The 14,587-nt window shown below is 39.0% G+C and overlaps 1 protein-coding gene across 1 annotated transcript in view; it reads left to right on the top strand.

The window, feature by feature from the left end:
• Positions 1-14,587, top strand: part of ERCC4 (ERCC excision repair 4, endonuclease catalytic subunit) — a 41,310-nt gene that overhangs the window by 4,669 nt on the left and 22,054 nt on the right. The window contains exons 3-6 of the mRNA XM_027526764.1: positions 8,942-9,137; positions 10,403-10,610; positions 12,995-13,175; positions 14,156-14,284. Of these exons, the coding sequence (XP_027382565.1) occupies positions 8,942-9,137; positions 10,403-10,610; positions 12,995-13,175; positions 14,156-14,284 (714 nt within the window). The remainder of the gene's footprint in view (positions 1-8,941; positions 9,138-10,402; positions 10,611-12,994; positions 13,176-14,155; positions 14,285-14,587) is intronic.

Here is a 14,587-nt window from a genome sequence, read left to right as displayed (position 1 = left end):
AATACATTTCTATTTGTCTTCAGTTTCTTTCATCACTGTCATAGTTTTCAGAAATCAGATCTTTCACCTCCTTGGTTAATTTATTGTTAGGTATTTTATTCTTTTTGATTAAGTTGTAAAATGGATTATTGTATTGATTTCTCTTTTTAATACCTAATACTTAGTGTAAAGAAACACAAACAGATTTCTGTATATTAATCTTGTAGCCTACAACTTAATTTATGTATTCTCAAAGTTTTTTGATGGAGTTTTTAGCATTTTCTATATATAGTATATATTTGGAAATAGTTTTACTTCTTCATTTCCAATTTGGATGCTTTTATTTCTTTTTCTTGTCTGCTTGCTGAGGGCAGGCCTTTTAATACTATGTAAATAGAAGTGGGGAAAGTGGACACCCTTGTCATGTCCCTGATTTTAGAGGAAAAACTTTCAGCTTTTCACCATTGAGTATAACATTAGCTGTGGGTTTGTTATAAATGGCTTTTATTATGTTGAGGTGTGTTCTCTCTATCCAACTTTGTTGACAGTTTTTATCATAAATGGATGTTGAATTTTGTCAAATGCATTTTCTGTATCTATTGAGAAGATTATGTGATTTTTATCCTTTGTTTTGTTAATGGTTCAGTATTCACAAGTCAAGTTTCAATATTGAACCATCCTTGCATCCCTGGAATAAATCACACTTGGTCATGAAGTGTGATCCTTTTTATATATTGTTGAATTCAGTTTGCTAATATTTTGTTGAGGATTTTTGCATCTGTGTTCGTCAGGGATATTTTCTCTTTTTTATAGTGTCTTTTTCTGGTTTTGGTATCAGAGTAATGCTGACCTGGTAGAATGAGTTTTGAGGTGTTTCATCCTCTGATTTTTTTGATAGTTTGAGAACCATAGGTATTTACTTTTCCTGTAATGTTGGGTGGAATTCCTAGCCCTAGATTTTTCTTTGTTGGGATTTTTTTATTAGTGATTCAGTTTTTATTACTAGTTAGATATTTTATTTTTTTCTGATTCAGTCTTTGAAGATTGTATGTTTCTAGGAGTTTATCCATTTCTTCTAGGTTGTCCAATTTGCTAGCATATAAGTCTTAGTATATTCTCTTATGACTATTTATATTTCTGTGATATAAATTGTAAGTTTGCTTCTTTCATTTCTGATTTTATTTGGGCCCTTCCCCTTTTTTTTGTCTTGAAGAGTCTTGCTAAAGGATCAATTTTGTCTTTTCAAAACAAAAAACAACTCTTAGTTTATTGATCTTTTCTATTGTTTGTTTGGTTTTTTTGGTCTCTATTTGCACTCAGGTTTTTATTTTCTTCTTTCTGCTGACTTTGGGCTATGTTTTTTTCTAATTCCTTTAAATGGAAAATTAGGTTGTTTACTTGAGAAGTTTCTTGTTTCTTGAGGTAGGCCTATATCACTTTAAACTTCCCTCTTAGAACTGCTTTAACTGTATCCCATGACTTTGGAAAGTTATGTTTCTCTTTTCATTCATATCAAGGAATTTTTAAATTTCCTATTTGATATCTTTGTTGGCCTATTGGTTTTTTAGTAGCATGTTGTTTATCTACATGTGTTTGTATTTTTCCATTTTCTTCTTGTATTGATTTCTGGTTTCATTACTGTTGTAGTTGGAAAAGATCCTTGATATAATTCCACTCTTCTTAAATTTACTTAAGGACTTAAGTCCTTCTAGGACTAGTATGCTAGTCTTTCTAGCATTTTTCATTTTATTGTATGTTTTAGTTCTGATTGGCTCTTTTTTGTATTTTTCTAGTTCTTTGTTAAAGTTCTCACTATGTTCCTCTGTTCTTTTCCCAAGTTCAGTCAGTCAGTAAGTTCAATCGCTCAGTCATGTCCGACTCTTTGTGACCCCATGAACAGCAGCACGCCTGGCCTCCCTATCCATCACCAACTCCTGGAGTCCACCCAAACCCATGTCCATTGAGTCGATGATGCCATCCAACCATCTCATCCTCTGTCGTCCCCTTCTCCTCCTGCCCTCAATCTTTCTCAGCATCAGGGTCTTTTCAGATGAGTCAGCTCTTCGTATCATGTGGCCAAAGTATTGGAGTTTCAGCTTAAACATCAGTCCCTCCAATGAATACCCAGGACTGATCTGCTTTAGGATGGACTGGTTGGATCTCCTTGCAGTCTAAAGGACTCTCAAGAGTCTTCTCCAACACCACAGATCAAAAGCATCAATTCTTCAGCACTCAGCTTTCTTTATAGTCCAACTCTCACATACATACATGACCACTGGAAAAACCATAGCCTTGACTAGACGGACCTTTGTTGACAAAGTAATATCTCTTCTTTTTAATATGCTGTCTAGGTTAGTCATAACTTTCCTTCCAAGGAGTAAGTGTCTTTTAATTTCATGGCTGCAATCACCATCTGCAGTGATTTTGGAGCCCAGAAAAATAAAGTCTGACACTGTTTCCCTATCTATTTCCCATGAAGTGATGGGACCAGATGCCATGATCTTAGTTTTCTGAATGTTGAGCTTTAAGCCAACTTTTTCACTCTCCTCTTTCACTTTCATCAAGAGGCTCTTCAGTTCTTCTTCACTTTCTGCCATAAGGGTGGTGTCATCTGCATATCTGAGGTTATTAATATTTCTCCCGGCAATCTTGATTCCCGCTTGTGTTTCTTCTAGCCCAGCGTTTTTCATGATGTACTCTGCATATGAGTTAAATAAGCAGGGTGACAATATACAGCCTTGACGTCCTCCTTTTCCTATTTGGAACCAGTCTGTTGTTCCATGTCCAGTTCTAACTGTTGTTTCTTGACCTGTATACAGGTTCCTCAAGAGGCAGGTCAGGTGGTCTGGTATTCCCATCTCTTTCAGAATTTTCCACAGTTTATTGTGATCCACACAGTCAAAGGCTTTGGAATAGTCAATAAAGCAGAAATAGATGTTTTTCTGAAACTCTCTTGCTTTTTTGATGATCCAGTGAATGTTGGCAATTTGATCTCTGGTTCCTCTGCCTTTTCTAAAACCAGCTTGAACATCTGGAAGTTCACGGTTCATGTACTGCTGAAGCCTGGCTTGGGGAATTTTTGAGCATTACTTTACTAGCATGTGAGATGAGTACAATTGTGCGGTAGTTTGAGCATTCTTTGGCATTGCCTTTCTTTGGGATTGGAATGAAAACTGACCTTTTCCAGTCCTGTGGCCACTGCTGAGTTTCCCAAGTTCAGTGAGCATTTTTATGACTCTTATTTTAAACTCTTTATCAGGTAAATTACTTATCTCTGTTCCTTAGGGTTTTTTCCTCAGAATTCTGTCTTGCTCTTTTGTTTGGAACATATTCTTCTGTATTCTTATTTTACTTGACTTTCTCTGATTGTCCCTATGAAGTTAGGCAACACAGTTACCTTTCCCAGTCTTGAATCCATGTCCCTGTGTGGGCATGTCCTTTGCAGTCTGTGTGCCCCATGGGTGCTTTTGGTGGGAGAGCTGGATCTGAAGAGAGCAAAGACTGCATCTTCCCTGAGAGTGCGCTGGTGGAGCTGTCTTGTTGGGGGATAGGGCTGGGGCAGGAGGGGCCGGAGCAGGAGCCTGGTACAGGCTGGTAGGGTGGGAGGGGCGGCGGGGTCCTGCAGGGCAGCTGGAGCACCAGGCAGCTTTCAGTCTGCTGCCTCTGCTGAGATGTCTAGGCATACTTGCTCTCTTCAAGAGTGGAATCTAGGTTTTCTGCAGCCCACTGGTAAGCCCCACTGGTTTCCAAACCAGCCAAGGGGGCTCGTCTTCCCAGTGCTGGACCCCTGGTACCCAATGTGGGGTTCAAACCCCTCAGTCTTCAGAGAGGATCCCTGAGCCTGCAAGATCTCCCTCCTCTTCTGGGCCACCCACTGGGGCTGTGGGTCCCAACGAGATCTCTTTTCCTCCCCTCCTGTCAGACTCCCTGGGGTTCTTTCTCCATAGCCTTGGTTGTAGGAGAGCCGTTCTACTGGTCTACAGGTCATTCTGAGAGAGAGTTGCTCTGTATGTCATTGTAGTTTTGATGTGTTCATGGTGGGTAGGACGGTGGTGAGCTCAGGGTCTTCAAACTCCACTATCTTGATCCCAACTCTCTCCCATGATTGAAATTAAACTAAGCAGTTGCTTAGTTATTTTGAGAAGAATGGTTTAATGGTAGCCAGAATTAATGTAGAGATAGAATCATTTTTCACTGTTGTTTGTCCTTCGGGAAAGCTTTTCTGATTTCCCCAAAGATAATTTAGGGGCCCCGCCTCTGTTCTCCCCAGTCAGAGCACTTCAGAACACCACACTGTATTTGCCTGTTTGTCTATCGCTCATGAGATGGCAAGCCTCCTAAGAGTAAGGAACAACTTCATCCCAGGCTGAGTAACTGGTACATAGTAGATACCAAACACACATATGTTAGGTGAATGATGTATGTATATACTGTGGTCTTCAGTGAACTTGTAAAGGGCAGAGAGGTGCTGAAATTCATAATTGACCTTCCTACAATATCTAACACATTGCCCTGAGCCTCAAAGACCCTCAAGAAATATTTAATGCATAAATGTATGAATGACTGTTTTTTAATGGAAATGTCATTTGTAATACTTTATAATTTTATGTATTTGTTTTTTCTGTGCTGGGTTTTCATTGCTGAGTGGCCTTTTCTCCAGTTGCTTTGAGCAGGGGCTACCCTGTAGTTGTGGTGTGTGGGCTGATTCTCATTGTGGTGTCTTCTCTTGTGGAGCGTGGGCTCTGGGGCACACGGGCTTCAGTAGTTGTGGCTCCCAGGCTCTAGAGCACAAGCTCACTAGTTGTGGTGCCTTGGCCTAGTTACTCCATGACATGTGGAATCTTCCCGGATCGGGGATTGAAATTGGCAGGCAAGTTCTTTACCACTGAGTCACCAGGGAAGCCCTGAACCAATGTTTCATATGATTCATAGTGAACTGATTGATGAAAATTTTGCTGTACTTTTATATTTATCAGTTATAAGCCATGACAGGGCTGTACAGTTAGGGTCAGACTCGGTTGACTTTGAAGGGTAACACCACTGCTTACAAGCAAATTACTTAATTTTCCAAAGTCTCAGTTGTCTCATTGCTTACGTTGAGAAAATAGTGCCTTGTGAAGTTATCATAAGGACTAAATGAGGTAAAATAAATATAATTGCTAGTACAGTACATGGTACATAATAAATAATAGATAATAGCAAAAAATAAAGGCTTTGTATAGCCCAAAATCTTGATACATTGTAATAAAATATTTTACTGCTTGTTGCTGCTGCTGCTAAGTCGCTTCAGTCGTGTCTGACTCTGTGCGACCCCATAGACGGCAGCCCATCAGGCTCCGCAGTCCCTGGGATTCTCCAGGCAAGAACACTGGAGTGGGTTGCCATTTCCTTCTCCAATGCATGAAAGTGAAAGGGAAGTCGCTCAGTCCTATCTGACTCTTCACGACCCCATGGACTGCAGCCCACCAGGCTCCTCCGTCCATGGATTTTCCAGGCAAGAGTACTGGAGTGGGGTGCCATTGCCTTCTCTGTTACTGCTTGTTGGTTTCTTATAAATTTAGCTTTACTTAAGTCCCAGGGACGGGAAGCCCGGTGGGCTGCCGTCTCTGGGGTCGCACAGAGTCGGACACGACTGAAGCAACCTAGCAGCAGCCCAGCAGCAGCAAGTTGATAAAATGGAAAAAAGTATTGAAATGACCACTAGATGTCAGTATTACTCTGTGACTCCCAGTAACAGTTCAACCTAATTAGGCAGAAAGCAATCTGAATCAAAGGACTATGCAAAGTGTAGTTTATAGGTGGTTCCTAATTAAAATGCCATTCCCAAAAAAAAAAAATAAAATAAAATGCCATTCCCATTTCTGATTGATTCCCAGCCAATAATGAAGCTGGAGCTGTTAGTGCTCCTTGGCTGAATAGAATGCAAATGAGCCAAAGAAATGAATCCCTTCAAATGCTGCAACCCCTGGGATCATCGTCTATCCCCCACATTCTCCCAGCCCCCGTAGAAGCTTTCAACACAGCTGTTACAGACCAGTGTCCTAGGAGCATGTAACCCCTTGGGAAGTCCTGAATGCACCAGCCCTAACTTGTTCCTGTCACTAGCTCTTAGCATCACTGCACCCACCCTAGGCATCCCTGCCAACATGACTTCTCAGTAGTGGGAGAACTGTGAAAATATCTCCCCAGATTATACTTTCAAACATACAGGGAAAGAGGGTCCTTTCATTGTTTAGCATATTCTGACATCTCTAAATAGACCTCAGAACACACTTTCCTTGGGAAACTTAAAGGAAAAAAAAAGTTCCATGTTAGATTTGCATACCCAGTGCTGTAATTCAGCTTTATCGTCATTCAGACTGTATGTCATTTTTAACATTAACTATTAGTAAAGATCAGTTGCCAGTGGCCCCTTATTTGGCAGGAATGAGATAGGTGCTGGAGACAAAGATGACAAGATGGCAGGGTGCTGTCCTGAGTTAGGCGGCCTCTGGGTTGGAGCTCACCGTCACCAGGTGCAGCTGTGTGACCTTGGGCAAGTGTCTCCACTTCTGTGTGGCTCACTTTTCTCTCATTTCTCTTAGGATTATTGTGAGGGTAAACTGACATCAGGTGTATGAAATTCTTTGCATTATGCATGGCACATAGTAAGCACTCTCTGATTACTTCTTTTTATAATGATCTTGTGCCCAAGCAGGAGGAGATAGGCGTAAAGAAATAATTACAGTGCAGCAAAATGAGATGCCAAAATGTGGCACTAGAACTGTACCCGGAAGCCTAACTTACTTGTACTTTTTTAAGGGGGAGGGGTGCGTGGTCCTCAGATGATGTCACCTAGTAGGAAGAATATAGCTGTGTTATCAGACACTCATGATTTGGAACCTTTGGCCTCCATTTACTTGTAGGGTGACTGTGGTCAAGTTGCTTTTTCCTGATCTCTATAGTAATACCTACCCCATAGAGTTATTTTGAGGATTCAGTGAAATAAAAATCTATAAAAATACCTAAGCCCAGTGCTTAGGGCTGGGATAGAGTATACTTCTCTTCTCCCTCCTCCTTCTGGCTTCCAAAAGAATGACAACCTTTTGGAGCACACCATTTTCTTAACTTGAGATTCACCTTTTCTTTAGAAGTCTATTTTCTAACTTTCATGTCCTATTTCATCCAGGACCACAACTGTGGCCCAGAAACATATTTGGAAAAACCCACCTGCTAGGTACTGAGTATTTCTGAGTAGTAGATTAGCTGTGCACATATACTGGTGTTGGCTTCCCCTGGAAAAAGGAAGTGGCAACCCACTCCAGTATTCTTATCTGGAAAATCCCAATCCATGGGATCGCAAAAGAGTCAACTAAACAACAACAACATTTACTGGTGTTATTGAAAATGCTTTGTCTACAAATTTCTACTTAGCACTATTTATTTTTACTGTCTTTGAAAAGCAGTTTGCTTGGCTAGAATAAATTTCAGCTCCATCTACCTCAATCTACATTTAAATACCAAAACAGTAGAATCTGAATTGAGTCTACTGAACTGCTAGGAGTCATGGGTTACTATTGTCATTTTCCAAACCCCAGGAGTGATGAGAATGGGAGCAAAAACATGCCAGTGAGTTTACAGCAAATATATATGGTACCCGGCTTGGTTTAGGTCTAAAAGGCAAGAATTGTCATAGAATAATTGACATCTGTGCACTCGTGTCATTTCACGTCTCTCTCTAATTTCCCACTAATCGTACTGCACCACAGAGGCGTGTGTCTATGATATATGCACATGAGAAATCATCTGGTCCAGAACTCTCTTTTTCTAATTAAAGAAACGTGTATATCCTTGTTTTTGCAATTCAGAGGTGTCATTGTCACATCCACCCCACAAAACAGATGCTTAAGCATTTTTTTTTTAGATTTTTGTTTCAAATAGACTAATTTATCTTTCAGTAGAATATACTCTGATTCTGAAAGTTGAATTCTTATAATAAGTGAAGCAGATGTTCCCCAGACTTCTGAAAGGCAGCTATTTTGCAAAGTTCACATCTGATTCACATATAAAAGAACAAATGGCCCACTTGACTTGGAGAAATTCTTCTTCCACCAGGTCAGACACACCCCACCTCAGGGCCTTTGCTCTTACCCTTCTTTCGGCTGGAACTCTTGTGGCCACATGGTCACAAGGCTCACCCTCTCATCTCCATCCAGCCTTTACTCACTTAAGACCTCAGTGAGGCATACCCTATCTGAAATTGCAAATCCTAAAAAATACAACAAACTAGTGAATATGACCAAAAGAGAAGCAAACTTACAGATACAAAGAACAAATTCGAGGACTGTCCAGTGGTTAAGACTCCATGCTTCCACTGCAGGGGTCATGGGTTCCACCCCTGGTCAAAGAAGTTCCACGCGCCTCAAAGTGCAGTGAAAAAAAACAAAGAACATATTAGTGTTACCAGAGATTAGAGGGACGGAAGGGGCAATATTGGGGTAAAGGATTAGTAAATACAACTATTAGATATAAAATAAGCCACAAGGATATATTGTACAACATGGGTAATATAGCCAATATTCTATGATAGCTATAAATGGAGTATAACCTTTCAAAATTGTGAATCACTGTATTATATACCTGTAACTATAATATTGTATATCAACTACAATTTTTTTAAAGATTAAATAAGTAAGGAAATTGCAAACCACCACCTCTTACACATACTCCTTGTCTTCCTCTGATTCATTTTTTTCCCTCAGCACTTATCCCTTATAACAACTAAATATCTTACTTACTTATATTACTTATTGTAAATGCCACAGGACAGCTTTTCGTGTTTTGTTTGTGGCTGTATCCTCAGCCTAGAATAGCTTGCCTATGCTCAAATAAGGCATTCAGGAAAACTGTGATGAATCAGTGAAAGCAAGCATAAAAATGACATGTCTTTGTGCACTCTAAATTATGATTTTTCCCCCCTCAGGCATCTTGGTATATAGAGCTCACAGAATAATCGAGTCTTGTCAAGAAGCATTCATCTTGCGCCTCTTCAGACAGAAAAACAAACGTGGTTTTATTAAAGCCTTCACAGACAACGCTGTTGCCTTTGACACTGGCTTTTGTCACGTGGAAAGAGTGATGAGAAATCTTTTTGTAAGGAAGCTGTATCTGTGGCCAAGGTAAACAGCATTATGTGACCAATTTCTGCAAGAGAAACTGGTGTACTTTAATTTCACACTTTAATGTAGTATTTATTGTCACTGTACTTGATACATGCTAGTCAGGTTTATAACAGTGCACCCAAGTATAGATAAATGGTCACCACATTTGTTATTCTTTTGATAAAAAAGAGAGATTTGTTGGTTATTTTTCCAGTAGTCCAAGGCCATCACTTTCTTGTTCATTTAGTGAAATCCCTAGGGATCTGGAGGCTCATGTGTACAACAGAATTAGGTGAACTACAAATTTACTGGCTAAGATTCTAACTTCCACTTTGAAAACTACCCATCAGCAGCGGGGAAGAGGATGGGATAAATTGGCAGATGGGGTTGACATACATTACTGTAAATAAAATAGAAAACTAGTAGGGACCTACTGTATAGCACAGGGAACCACTCAGTGCTCTTTAATGACCCATGGGAAAAGAATCTAGAAAAGGGTGGGCATATGTATATGTTAAGGCTTCCCTGGTGGCTCAGATGGTAAAGAATCTCCCTGCAGTGCAGAAGACCTGGGTTCAGTCCCTGACCCTTGCCCTATTTGACTAATACTTCTGGCTCAGAGGTTAAAGTGTCTGCCCGCAATGCAGGAGACCCGGTTTCGATCCCTGGGTCGGGAAGATCCCCTGGAGAAGGAAATGGCAACCCACTCCAGTATTCTTGCCTGGAGAATCCCACAGACAGAGGAGCCTGGTAGGCTACAGTCCACGGGGTTGCAAAGAGTCGGACATGACTGAACTAATTCACTTTCACTTTCCATTTATATGGTTAAAAGTAATCCTGAAAACATTGTCACCTGGCTTTCCATTTTGCTTCTTAATTACATTTGTTGTTCGGTCACTTAATCATGTCTGACTCTTCGTGAGCCGGTGGACTGCAGCACACCAGGCTTCCCTGTCCTTCACTATCTCCCAGAGTTTGCTCAAATCCATGTCTATTGAGTCGATGATGCCATCCAACGGTCTCATTCTCTGCTGCTCCTTCCCCTTCTGCCCTTCATCTTTCCAAGCATTAGGGTCTTTTCAAATGAGTTAGTTCTTCACATTAGGTGTCCAAAGTATTGGATTTTCAGCTTCAGTATTAGTCCTTCCAATGAATATTCAGGACTGATTTCCTTTAGAATTGACTTGTTTGATCTTCTTACAGTCCATTTACAAAAAGCTGTTAGAGTAAACACAGGGCTCTTACAACTTTAGAAAATATTTTTAAAATGTTTGTCTTTTTAGATTCCATGTAGCAGTAAACTCGTTTTTAGAACTGCATAAACCCGAAGTCGTAGAAATTCATGTTTCTATGACACCTGCCATGCTTGCTATACAGACTGCTATTCTGGACATCTTAAATGCCTGTTTAAAGGAATTAAAATGCCATAACCCGTCACTTGAAGTTGAAGATTTATCTTTAGAAAATGCTATTGGAAAACCTTTTGACAAGGTACTCTATTTCTCTTCCTTTTTAAGCACTGTTTATGATGGTGTAATTTTTAAGTATGCAAGTTATTTTAATATTTATAATGTTCTCAGTAGGAATTTGTTGTCATTTTAAAATTAGGTTGGAGGTGATTTAAAGTATATCTTCTTTGGTTTACTGGAAAGTAATTTGTAGTCGAATACATTGATTGGCATCTAAGCATAATTCTGATTTTTGCAATTATACAATGACTGTCTTTTTTTTTTAAGTATATGTAAGAGAACTTTCCTGGTGGCTCAGATGGTAAAGTGTCTGCCTACATTGTGAGAGACCCGGGTTCGATCCCTGGGTTGGGAGGATCCTCTGGAGAAGGAAATGGCAACCCACTCCAGTACTCTCGCCTGGAAAATCCCGTGGACGGAGGAGCCTGGTAGTCTACAATCCATGGGGTGGCAAAGAGTCGGACACAACTGAGCGACTAAACTTTCACTCCAAGAGAACGATGAATAACCTTTTGCTCTGAAACGACAATATTTGAATATCTACAAGTAGAAGAGTGTACATAAGAATGCTTCATAATTTATTGTGATCTCTTATTGGGAATAAAAATAATTGGGATGAGTTTTGATTACTAAGGAATGTGAAACTTGCTCTGTCTTAAAGTTACATTCTGAAGTGAGAAAATGGTAAGACTGTAGTCTAGGAATGTTTATTTCAACTAATTTTTTCATCATAGATTAATATTAATACAGGTACATAAATGTCTAAGATCAAATTGTATGTCTAGAAAAAAACTAAAAAAATTCCAGGCAGCTTTTTTTTCATATTTTTGTAGAACAAGTTCTTTTCTTTCAAATTCTGAATCAATCTCTTTGTCACTAAAAATAATGCATAGTGATTTTTAAAAGGGAAAAATTTAAGTCCTTATTTTTCTGATTCTTCCAAAAAGTCTTTTTACTGTGGAATAATGATGCATAAAAGCCATTCCATGTGTTTTGTGCCTCTGTTTTTAAAATGTATTTTAATTTAGTGCCTAGTATACCAAAAACACCTCTCACATTCTTCTAATGGTACATATATCTGTGTGGTGGTGGTTTAGTCACTAAGTTGTGCCTGAGTCTTGTGACCCCATGGAGTGTAGTCCGCCAGGCTTCTCTGTCCGTGGCATTTTCTAGGCAAGAATACTGGAGTGGGTTCCCATTTCCTTTCCAGGGAATCTTCCAACCCAGGGATTAAACCCGGGTCTCCTGCACTGCAGGCAGATTCTTTACCACTGAGCTACCAGGGAAGCCCCCGTATATGTCCCTAGAAAAGCAAAATATAGCCAGATATGCTTTGCACTAAATTTCTGTAAGTCATCCCCTGGTCAGTGAAAGTCAAAGTATTGTTTTACGTATTCATCTCATAACCAAAACAAAATATAGGCATAATTTGCATTTGTTAGAAAATTTAAGTTTTGTTAATGGTTTTAGAAAAGATTTTTACAAAAGATGATGTACAAAAGACTTACATGTCCCAGTTTATCTAGGACAGTCACAGTGTCTGCCTGTTGTCCTGGAGTAATTATTAATAGTGTCATTTCATTTTCACAAGAGTTCCAGTTTGGACAGTAGATTATTTGGTCTTCTAAATATTACTTCCGTTCAGTATTAAATGTGTTAGATAAGATGCCATGTAGTGAAACTGCTTCTGAAGCATGCTGCATTATCCCTTTTAGTTACAGAATCAGCTTGTGAAGGAGATATGCATATGTATAGCTGTGGATATACATAAAGCTGTTCTGTGTTTTAGACAATTTTTTAGGATCTTAAAAAGTATTCAGATTTATTTGGTTGTTAAATATTTTCTCATCCTTGAATCACACTTAATAATAAACACATCTTTTATAGCAGCAAACTGTGGTCTGATGATAGTAATTTGATACATGTAGCTTCCCCGGTTTATGTCTTCTCCATCATCCAACTGGCTCTCACATCTCTATCCATACAGGACTTGGCAGAAGTTAAATGTATCTGAATTACTTGCTTTGATTCTGCATAAAAGTGAATAATTGAGTATCTGATGTTTATCAGGACCTTTGTCTCCTAATAATGTAAATGCGGGTAATTATGAATTGACTATATCTGATCATAAAGATTGTAGTGATGACACTCTGCTTTACATTTGGAAAATCAAACATTCTAATTAGGACATTCTGAGTCTTATGAACTTAAATTTTCTGTCCACTTCCTTGGAAGATAATGTTTTTTGTTTTTATTTTTTAAAACCATTGTGGTAAAGCTTACATAACAAAATTTACCATTTTAACCATTTTTAGGTATACAAGGGATAATGTTTGTTGCAAGTATCATTTGTATTAATAATAGCTATATTAAATATCTCTTAGCAATATTTTATTCTTGTTTTAGACAATTCGCCATTACTTAGATCCTTTGTGGCACCAGCTTGGAGCCAAGACTAAATCCTTGGTTCAGGATTTGAAGATATTACGAACCCTGCTGCAGTATCTCTCTCAGTATGATTGTATCACATTTCTTAATCTTCTGGAATCTCTCAGAGCAACAGAGAAGGCATTCGGTCAGAATTCAGGTGGGACATAAAAATACTAATATTATTCTAGGAACTGACTTGAATGAAGTACTAGATTTTGTTGGGGAGTCAGGTGTGCAGAGTGCTGTATTCAAGTACATGATATACTGAGATGTCAAATTATGTTTTATGTTCATGGCACAGGGATATAGATTTCATTGATAGCTAATGTTTCTACCTAATTCTGTTCTGTATATTAATAAACATTCATATCCATTCCAGGCAGTTTTATTTCTAGAAAAGACCATATATCACAGGTAGTCCCCAGCTTAGAAATAGGTTGTATTCTGAAAGTTGTTATGAACTTAAAATTCATTTCCCTAAAGAAACGGCAAGGGAATATGGAGTTTCATTAGCCAAAGAATGAAAAGAGATTTGTAGGGAAGCATACATATGCCGCTGTCCACCAACTGGATTTTCTACCAGCCACATTCTTGCCTCATTACTGTGACTTTTCTCACTGTCTGGCAAGACCAGTGATTTTTAAAGTGTGCCCCAGGGGCCCCTGGGGCCAAGATTTAATAAAGTTAATATTTCTTATTGCTTCATCAGGAACTTTCTTGAGTCATAAGCTACAAATGCACAGTGTTGAAGAATGCATTGATTGCTTGTGAACTTTGGGTCCACTGCCTTCATCTGTGCTTGGGCACCAGCAGCATAACCCACCGACGCTTTTGCACCATCATTAGAAACGTCAACACCGTGGGGGAAATTCAGTAATAGTACTAGTATGAGAGTAGTTTTGAGCTCACAGACCATCCCCCTGAAAACGTCTTGGGGACCCCCAGGGATCTGTAGGCTGCACTTTGAAAACCACCAGTCTAGCCAAACAGTGACAGAGACCATAACAAGGGAGGTGTGGTTGGGAGATGAACAAGCTGGTGACTGGTTGATATATAGGTCGTGTGACCTTCAGAGATTCTCTGAAGTTAACCATAAATTGAAAGCTTTTTTGTTTTCCACTTAACTTTTTATGTTAGGTTGGCTCTTTCTTGACTCCAGCACCTCAATGTTTGTAAATGCTCGAGCAAGGGTTTATCATGTTCCAGATGCAAAAATGAGTAAAAAAAGCAGACTGCCTGAAAAACTGGAGATTAAAGAAGAACAAGGTATCTTGTATGATTAAGTCTTCAAACATGTCTTTTGTTTACATATTTGGTATGGAAAAGCTTATCAAGTTACAGTATAACTTTAAATCTCATTCGACTGTGTGAAAAATAATTACTTGTTACATGTAACATATGTGATCTATGTTAAAAAATATTTGGAATGGATTCATTGCCAGGGGATTCCGAATAACTACTACATAAGAATGGTGGTGGTTTTTTTTTTTTTAACTTCAGAATAATTACTGTTTGGGCACTTAAGGTCTTAGTGGACTGTTTTAACATCCCATTTCAGTTCAGTTCAGT

Source organism: Bos indicus x Bos taurus, chromosome 25 (assembly GCF_003369695.1).
Source record: "Bos indicus x Bos taurus breed Angus x Brahman F1 hybrid chromosome 25, Bos_hybrid_MaternalHap_v2.0, whole genome shotgun sequence".
NCBI classification, from domain to species: Eukaryota; Metazoa; Chordata; class Mammalia; order Artiodactyla; family Bovidae; genus Bos; species Bos indicus x Bos taurus.
The sequence above is the reverse complement of the archived record's forward strand: the minus strand, read 5'-3'. Positions and strand labels throughout refer to the sequence as shown.